The sequence below is a fragment of the Oryzias melastigma genome, linkage group LG13, assembly GCF_002922805.2.
Source record: "Oryzias melastigma strain HK-1 linkage group LG13, ASM292280v2, whole genome shotgun sequence".
Lineage (NCBI taxonomy): Eukaryota > Metazoa > Chordata > Actinopteri > Beloniformes > Adrianichthyidae > Oryzias > Oryzias melastigma.
Genome location: NC_050524.1, coordinates 22,464,189 through 22,473,321, shown reverse-complemented (window position 1 = coordinate 22,473,321; position 9,133 = coordinate 22,464,189). Strand labels below are relative to the sequence as shown.

The 9,133-nt window shown below is 38.9% G+C and overlaps 1 protein-coding gene across 1 annotated transcript in view; it reads left to right on the top strand.

Moving 5' to 3' along the window:
• nlrc3l (NLR family, CARD domain containing 3-like) overlaps positions 1-8,369 on the top strand; it is a 12,970-nt gene extending 4,601 nt beyond the window's left edge. The window contains exons 6-12 of the mRNA XM_024277917.2: positions 527-619; positions 2,763-3,115; positions 3,486-3,692; positions 5,144-5,319; positions 5,391-5,661; positions 5,752-5,961; positions 7,222-8,369. Of these exons, the coding sequence (XP_024133685.1) occupies positions 527-619; positions 2,763-3,115; positions 3,486-3,692; positions 5,144-5,319; positions 5,391-5,661; positions 5,752-5,961; positions 7,222-7,626 (1,715 nt within the window). The 3' untranslated portion in view covers positions 7,627-8,369. The remainder of the gene's footprint in view (positions 1-526; positions 620-2,762; positions 3,116-3,485; positions 3,693-5,143; positions 5,320-5,390; positions 5,662-5,751; positions 5,962-7,221) is intronic.
• The last annotated feature ends 764 nt before the right edge of the window (positions 8,370-9,133 follow it).

Here is a 9,133-nt window from a genome sequence, read left to right as displayed (position 1 = left end):
AGAATCTAATTTTAAAATCTGTACAAGTAAATGCAATTAAATATTTTAAGAACTTTGCCTCTGAGTAACAAGTAGACAATTGTGTGCAGCATTGATTAGAATAATTGCCTAATTTAACCAACTTCGTATTTATTCAAACTGTTAGCTTTTTTATTACTACTCATATCATTTTAAAAGTATTCCCACTGGCTTTTTATTATGATTGTTGTTTTTAGCCAAAATCCAAAAACCTGTTGTTTTATTGTTTTCTAAAAGATATAGTTTCTGCAGAGCAGCAGGAGTTAAGTTTTAGCTCAACTCCTGATCACATTGAAAACACCAAAAACACAATTTTCATTAGAGTGGGTCTTTAAGGCAAAGAATGAAGGGATAAAAAAGCTGCATGACTATTGGATTAACCTGTTGAAAATTATCAGTGGATTAAATCTCTATATTCCGCTGCAGCTGTGACAGTCTGTGGTTTTGCTAACTCTGTTTGTGGGTTTTACAATTAAGATTAATTCAGTTTTGACATCTGACTTTGCAGGTCATTTTAAAACATTGCACTTTACAATCTCTTGTCTGGACTCCAGTGGTATGAAAGCAGAGGCAGCACAACTACAGAAAGTCTGCATGAAAGGTACGTGCAAACCAATGACTACATTTTTTCAAACATTTTGAGCTTTGTCTGAAGTTCTCCATGGTGCTGGATTATGGAATTGTTGATGTGAAAAAGAAGACAAATTGGCGAACGCTTTAAATCAGTGGTCCCCAACCCCCCGGCAGCGGAGATAATTAGCAGATTATAAAGTTGGAGACACGGTGGATTCACGTTTATGCCATGTTTAGAAAATAACCAGTTTTACGGCGGTTATCCATTTATTTTGCTTTATTTATCCATCATACATTAAAAGTCAGACGTAGCTGAAGTTAGTGTCCGGTTGTTGGCCTCCATTTTGACGTCAAAGGGAAAATCTTCATCACAAAGTTCAAACCAGCCACAAACATTTTACAGAGAATGAAGTTTCTATGAAATAAAGTTGCTGATTTGAGGAAACTTGTAAAAGAGACATTTGATAATTTTCCTGCAGCAAGGCTGAATTAAGTTGGCATCAATTCAGATACTTTAGCACAGAAAATGTTTAAAAAATACCCAATGAATGAGGATTTTTGTAAAGTCTAAATATGATCAACCTTTTAGCCCTGAAAGAAAATTGGAGCCTGGATTGAGTGTTAAAATGGGATTATTTAGGGACAAAATTATGTGATGTTAATTTTTAGGATTTATTTCAAATCAGAAACGACTTCTGCAAATCAACAACTTTGTTTGATTCAATCTTCATGATCTGTTAAAAAAATATATCTTATATTTTTAGACTTTAAAACAATTCTTGCAATAGCATTTTATTTTAGAAAATAAATTTTAGAAACCAGAATCTTAAAAATACCAACCTTGGTCCCATCTGGACCAGTCTGTGAAAATATTGTCTAATCTAAGCCGGTTTGTGGTCTGAAAAAGGTTGGGGACCTCTGATCTAAATAATGTGCTAAGAGTGAATAGTGAAAGGATTCAGACATAACCAGTTATAATGTGAAACTTTAGAGCACAGGACAAATTCATACACCTTTCTCATGGAAGAAGCTGTGAGTTCCTTCACATTTTTGCAGATGTGTGATCTCAAAATGCAACCAGAATGCACTGATATATTTTGATTTTTGGGGCTTCCAACGATTTTTATTTATTTTGATACGCGATGAAGAGCAGACAGGATTGCTTTGACTGTTCTGTTCTAGACAGTTTTTAAAAAATAGATGCAAGTGTGGCTAGTAAACGTTGAGGATGAGGTTTGTGCCAACAGGAAGTAGTTAGTTGCTGAAGTTGATAAGGGACAGAACATGTCTGAGCTCACCAAACATCAGAGCAGCTCAATGATCCGTGCTCAATCCTCTCCTTTCCAGTCATTTCCATCATATTTTCATCCTTCTCAGTTTCAGACTTGGTTCTCCTCGACTTGAAGCAGCAGTTTATGTCGCTTTCACTGTGCTCCTGCGTTTTCACTTTGTCATATCCATGTGGAAAGAATTAGTGAAGTTCCCACAGTTCTGCAAGTATCAAATGACTCTCCCTGTTGCTCTGTGAGATGATTAGTCAAGCAGAAATAGAGTTTTTGCTTCATTTAGATGACAAACAGATCATACTTTTGTGAGGAAAAAGGGGATCAGCTTTCACTAAAATCCCCTTTTAGTGTTTCTTTGCACAAATGATGATGAAGAGGACTGAATATAGGAGAAAGAACCAGGAGGAGCAGATGAAGCTGAGGGGAAATCAGGTAAAATACAACTATAGAAATACAAAAAACAGATAAGAAATGAGAGATTAGAAAACATATTTAACTATTTTATGGAGTTCAGATGATCCAACGTTTATATTGATGTGTGATCCTCCCATGACAAAGGTGGACAGGATTTGATGTCCGCCACTGACACCAGTGAAGTTGAAAAATCCTTAAAAAAAAAAAAGGTTAAGTGCACTGTCATGTGGGGTCCAGATGACCCATGCCTAGGATAGCACAAGGGTTATGGTAAATCTGTTTGAAGAGAGAAATATGCTGACATGAAAATGTCTGTGGGAATCAAATATGAAATGCCGATTAAGGTCAATATTTGACCACCCAAGACTATTCTTTTTTTTAGAACATTCCCTCCCCATTTGTCAAGTACATATAATGCATACATATTGTATTATATATGGTTTTAATTTTTTTCTTCTTTTCTGCCAACAGCTTTGATTCGTTATCGCCTAACGGAAGAAATAAACAGGAAAAAGAAGTTTGTTTTTGAGGGCCTCGTTGAATCTAGAAGTCAGAACAGTCTGAACCAGATCTTCGTGGAGCCCAAGATCTCCACGCGCATCTGCGGAGCGATTGATCCGAGCCATGAGTTCCGGTCAAAGCCCATCACGCCTCTGGAAGTTCCCGACCCGGAATCCTTCACCCTCTTAAAGAATCTGTTCCGGCTCACCAAAGACGACGGCACCCCCGTCAGAACGGTAGCCACCACTGGTATTCCAGGATCGGGAATGACCCTCCACACGTCAAAGTTCTGCCTGGACTGGGCCGAGACCACGGCTAACAGGGTAAGAAAAACAAAACGAACGTTTGCTGTAACATGAAGAGCATACAATGATTGTTTAACCCTTTAACACTTGAGGTGTCTCCGGTGTTCTAAGTCTTTAACATACTGTAACTTTTCAACTGTTAGAACATAAACATAGGAGCTCAGGTGTAAACATTTGATGAAACTTTCTGTAAAACTGTCACAGATGGAAGAAAAGGAATCAAACATTAAGAAGAAGGGGGAAAATGAGATTAAAGCTTCATTTTTGTTTGTTGTAGACAAAAAAAAACAAAACTCTTCTGCTAAAGGAGAATTATTTTTTTTTTCCAGGAGACCCCCCCATCACATCAATGATGGTTTATCAGTTGTTTTTTTTCTAATTTCTGCAGGATCTGGAGTGCATCATCAGACTTCCCTTCCATCGATTCTGGTCTTTGAAAAAATCTGACTCTGAGGATGTTTCTCTGCTCGGGATGATTAACAATTGCACGTCCGCTTTTAAAAACCTGGAGTGTTACCTGGAGGAGAAGGACCACTCTAAGCTTCTCATCATCATGGACTGTTTGGATTCCTTCCAGGACTCTGTGGACTGGCTGGTAAGAGACACTAACCATTCTGTAAACCCAATTGCAGATTGTGTCAGACAAATGACTTTACTAGGATTGACATTTTTAGCTTTACTAAACTGTAAATTATTGAGTGACTTTGTCTTTAGAAATGAAATATTATTAGTGATGTGTCTATCTGATATTGGTATTGGACCAAAACCAGGAAAAATGACTGGATTGGATATGCACCGAATGCAAATCGCATATCAGAGGCTGCCAGTTTGAATGTTATGTCAATGGTACAGGCGCGCTCTGAGGCAAATTGAAGCCCCATGGCGTGATTTGAGCAACTGCCGCAGCGCGAAGATCTGCCAGCAGCTTGATTTGAGTGACGAATCGCGGGTCAGTTGCCGCCGCCAAAATGTAATTATCTGAAGTTTTACAAATCGCTGCGTTGCATCAGCCGATCAGGAACTCAGCTTTTGGCACTTGACATTTTCAGTGACCCGATCAGCAGAGAAAATACAACTCTAATATGAGCGTTTTGTCCTGTCACACTGCAGTGGTTCTCTGATTTTGAGGCAGGACCGTTATCCAAACAACCCTTTAGCTTGCAGCTCCTCACAACCCTAAGTTAACATTTAAATTAACAAAAAAGCGCTCAGCAATATTGGAGCTATCCAGCCGTACAGTTATGACCCAGATTCCAGCCTAGGCAAGGAAAATGATGACGTATATGGATCTATTTACCTGCAAGTGGATGCATCAGAATTGGAGCAAAGCAGAGAGACTGGAGCAGTTGATGCATCACAAACCTGAGCTTTTTCAAGCTGCTGGTTTTTATCTGCTTTCATCACGATTTAAATAAAGAAATATTCAGCAATGCAGTTTTAGTCTCAAATTATTTTCTTTATGTCCTCCATCATGAGAAAAATGCCACAAGAACATCTTAAAAACACCAAAAACATTTTTTTTTATTGGAGTGGGTCTATAAGGTGCAGCTGCTCCACTCTATGACCCTCCACTCCTACGGGTCAACCTATGGGTCAAGGGTAGGAGGAACCGACCATTAACGCTAAAATAACTTTTTTGACGTTAAGATGGAGACCTTTCTGGTTCAAATTTGTCATACGAAGTGGTATGTATTTACTATTTCAGAGATTTTTACTTGATTAAAAAAAGTGGTATCACACTATCCATCCATCTTCAGAACCCATTGAATCCCTTTTACGATAACATGGTTGCTGGAGCCAACCCAGCTACTATTGTTGGGCTAGGACAGATCCCAAGTCCGCTGTAGGGCCTCACAATCTCACTCACACAATTACACACTTAAATACACCAATTAAACCAAGGAAGTTAGAATACCCAGAGAAAACCCACACATGCATGAGGAGGACATGACTCCACATAGAAAGGTTCCAGCTGGGATTAGAACCGGAGCACTAACCACTGTGCAGTATCAAACCCTCCCTAATTATTATTATTTCCATTCCAAGAACACTCCTCCTCTAGAGGACATCAGAACAGCAGCACCTCCTGAGGTCCTGATCGTGAACATCGTCAGAGGCAATCTACTTCCTGGCGCCCGTGTCTGGATCCTGGGGAGACCGCCCGCCATCTTACAGATCCCGCCTGTGCTCATAGATGTGTTCACAGAAATACAGTTGTTCAGGTCTGTGCGACTTTGACTGAGTCACTCGGCTTTTATTCAGAAATCTAAAGTTTTTCTCCTCCTGCCTACAGCGACGAGATGAAAGAAGACTACATGAGGAGACGCTTTACACCAGAGGTGGCACAGAGGGTTTTGTCGCATTACCAGCAAGTACCGACACTTCGCATTCTTGCTCACCAGCCCTTTGCCTGTTGGATTATGGCCACCATGTATCCTCACTTCTTTAAACGTCAAAGCTACGGGAAAAACCCTCCTCGACTGACACCAGTCATCACCAACCTTTTTCTCATTCAATTAAACCGTCGGCTGAGTTTTTACTATTATCAACCAGAAGTAAAGACGGTAAGGATCATTAAATGTGCCTCCTTTAGTCTGAAAAAAAATATTAACTTCATTTTATAGTCCGTGACATGTTTTCAATTCTCCATACAGATGTGGTCTGATGCAGACAAAGAGATGCTAAGATCGATGGGGAAAATGGCACTGGAGATGCTGCGAAGGAACACAGACGTGTTCTCTACGGAGGACTTGGAGGAGTATAAGCTGGACTTGAGAGAGGTGGTGATGTTAACAGGTCTCTGCACTGAGCTCCCTGCAGTTTCAAACAAGAGGAGGTTCAGCTTCATCCATTATACCCTTCAGGTAAAGTGCTTTGGAAGTTAACACCTTTACTGAGGGGCTCAGACTAAACGGGTCATTTTTTACACAGAATCCAAAAGTTGAATCGGTTCATGTAGGCTAGCAACATTTATCTGCAGCAAAGAAATATTAGTCACAAATTCAACTAATTTTCCTGTTTAAAACGCTGAGTTTGGTCTGTAATGTTCATCATAGAAACACCTGAAATCTCTGAAACCTCTGAAATCAGGTGGGACTTACAGCAGCTGAACAATCATAAAATTTAACTGTAATACGTCGTTTCTGAAAAATCCAACAAACACGACGTTCGTTTCCTTTGCACTCCTTTTATTTCTATCCCGCTCATCACAAGCCATCACAGGGCAGAGCGCGCCCAAAACGAAAGTGTCGAGATCTCGCGATAGAACAGAGTCTCGCGAGAAGTTACAACAGGAAGTTAACAGTTTCAACCTGTAGGTGGCAGCACATAGACAGTTTTAGACTATAATTTCAGGAATTAAACAAGTTTATTTTAAATTGTCAAAAATGTGGCAATGACCAACACACAGCACTTTTAAAGCTCCATCTAAAGAGGTCAACAGGGACTCTGATTTGGCATGGACGTATGGATGGCATCTCCTCAAAATTGATTATTGAAGAGAAATTAACAGTTGCTGTTTGTGTCAGGCCAGAATTCTATCACACCAAGTCTTTCATATACTGAATATAGCTGTTAAAGAAAAACTCAAACAGTCACAGTTGAAATGTTTCTATTATGAGCACTACAGAGCCTTCAATCTTTTCAATTGAGATAATTTTCAGAATCTCTGTTTTGTGTATGATTCGAATAATAACGGCAACAAAAAATATTTTGTTTGTTGCTTTTATTTGCTCACGTTTTAGAAACCCCCATTTCCTTTGTTTCACTTGCAATAGTTTTCATCAGTCTACTGGCTGTCCTGTTTTCTGAAATGATAAACAGACAGCTTGTTCTGTAAATTTGGAATTATTTCATCAGTTAAATACTCGTAAAAATCTTGTTGGTTTTTTTTTTATCTGTTTGGTTCTTGTAACTTTCACTTCAAACAAATCTGTAGAAGCAGGTGGAAGGTCATTTTTGAATCCAGTTTTTTAAAATATCACTTGATTTGTCTAAAATGTATTTTCTGACACATTTGCTTCACATAGTGATAGTTAAAATGTTTTGCACATATCTTCAGTGATAAGTCTAAGAACTGTTGCTGTGTGAAAAACACTAACTTTCTTTTGTTCTCTCTGCTTTAGGAGTACATGGCTGCCTATTACGTCTTTGTAGTGTTCTACCAGGACTCAAAGAACGTGCTTGAGTCTGCAGGAAGTGGAAAGTTTAACTTCTCCACTCTCTTCCGTCAGTCTTCTTCCAAAGCTCATCCATGTAAAGCTTCAAGCCTAGTTCAGTGTGCTGTGTACCAAACTCTCCAGTCTCCTCTGGGCCAGTATGACTTGTTTCTGCGCTTCCTTTGTGGCCTAATGAACCCAAGCTGCCACGTCAGTCAGTTTGGGGGGTTCCTCTTTGAATACAGAACCCCTCAGGTGAGTGGTCTGGAAGATGTAGCTAAAGTCCTGGAGGATGCCATCAAAAAAGCTCCGGAAGACAGAAGGGAGAACTTACAGGAGTGCAAAAGAGAGGTGATACAAGAGGATATGTGAGATGCACTGTTTCCTTCCAACATCGATGTTAAGGACAGAAGAGCTGCTCATTGCTGTTCTGGATGGGATTCTTCAAGAGCTTAACATTATAAGTTTCATCAGCATTTAGGTTTATTAGGATTTTGACAAATGTGTCCATCGTTTTCCAGGCAAAATTAGAAGTCTGTTGCAGCACAACTTTAAAAACATTAAAACATGGAGCACAAAGGATCTTTTACTTGAGCAATTTGTGTTCTCTCCCCATCATTATTATCCTAACACCAGGAAAAAAGAAAGGGAACAGATCCAGGTTTAAAATCTCAGTTCTTTATTCTATGCTTGTAATTAAAAACCAGAGCACGATGTTAAAGTGGAAAGTCCTGAAAACAATGTGGATGATTGCAAAGATAGAATTTTTTATGTTTTTTTAAATGAAAAAAGGGATTATTTCTGCATGTTTTTTCAGAATTACATATTTTTTATGTAGTTGCACACTCTTTGAATGTACAAAATGATTAGTCAGTATATTGTTATACTACTTGGTTAATTCTATTTAATCTAAATTACTAAATGTCTGTCACATTCGTTTGCCTTATTTGTGCCTAAAGGATGTGGATTTTATAGGGGGAATAAAGAGTTTTTATTAATTTTTGCTCTTTAGTTTGCTGTCTTTTCTATTTTGAATCTGGTTTCTTCTTTATATCCTGAAGATTATGAATCTGTACGACTTCACCTAAAAACAAAACCAGTTAAAAAAAAAAAAAGCCCAATGTTATGGATTTTGAGTTAAGCTTGCAAATCAGAAATAAATTTATTTCCTTCCAAATTTAAAATCAAAAGTAAGGAAATCTGAGGCCTCGTGAGATTAAATAGCGGATGCATCAGTGCCAAACTGGGTTTTAGTCAAAAACGGGTTACATCATGGCCTAAAATTAGATCAGTGTTGATTAAAGACTTATTTAAAAGAGATCTGATATTTTAAAGAGCAATATTCATTGTTGCAGATGAAGTTTGATGTGAGCTTGATGTGGGTTTAGTGCAGGGGTGTCCAAAGTCAGTCCTCGAGGGCCGACTAACTGCTGGTTTTCCAGAAATCCTGTCTTATCTGCTGCTGATTACCTGTATAAGGTGTGTTTGGCCAATAAGGAGCTTCAATGGAAGATTGGTTGGAAAACACGGGGGACACCGGCCCTCAAGCACTGACTTTGGACTCCCCTGTTTTAGTGACTGTTGTGAGTATTTGAGGGACTGGAATATGTCAGGGGTTTCCTGGTTCAACCGTCAGCTAGAAATGGCCTTGCAGGAACAGAGGGGGAGATCCATATTTAGGCTGAGAAGTGTTAAGGTTTTGCTCTGCTAACCTCCCTGAGTTGGTTGATAATGAGGTGAGATACAAAACCTTGTTTAGAAAAATAATCATTTTATGATAAAGTTTAGTGAAGTTGCTATTGCTAGCATGTTACAGTGGAGTTTGCTAGCTCACTACAGAGGAGGTTGCTATCTCAATACAATAGATTTCACTACCGCA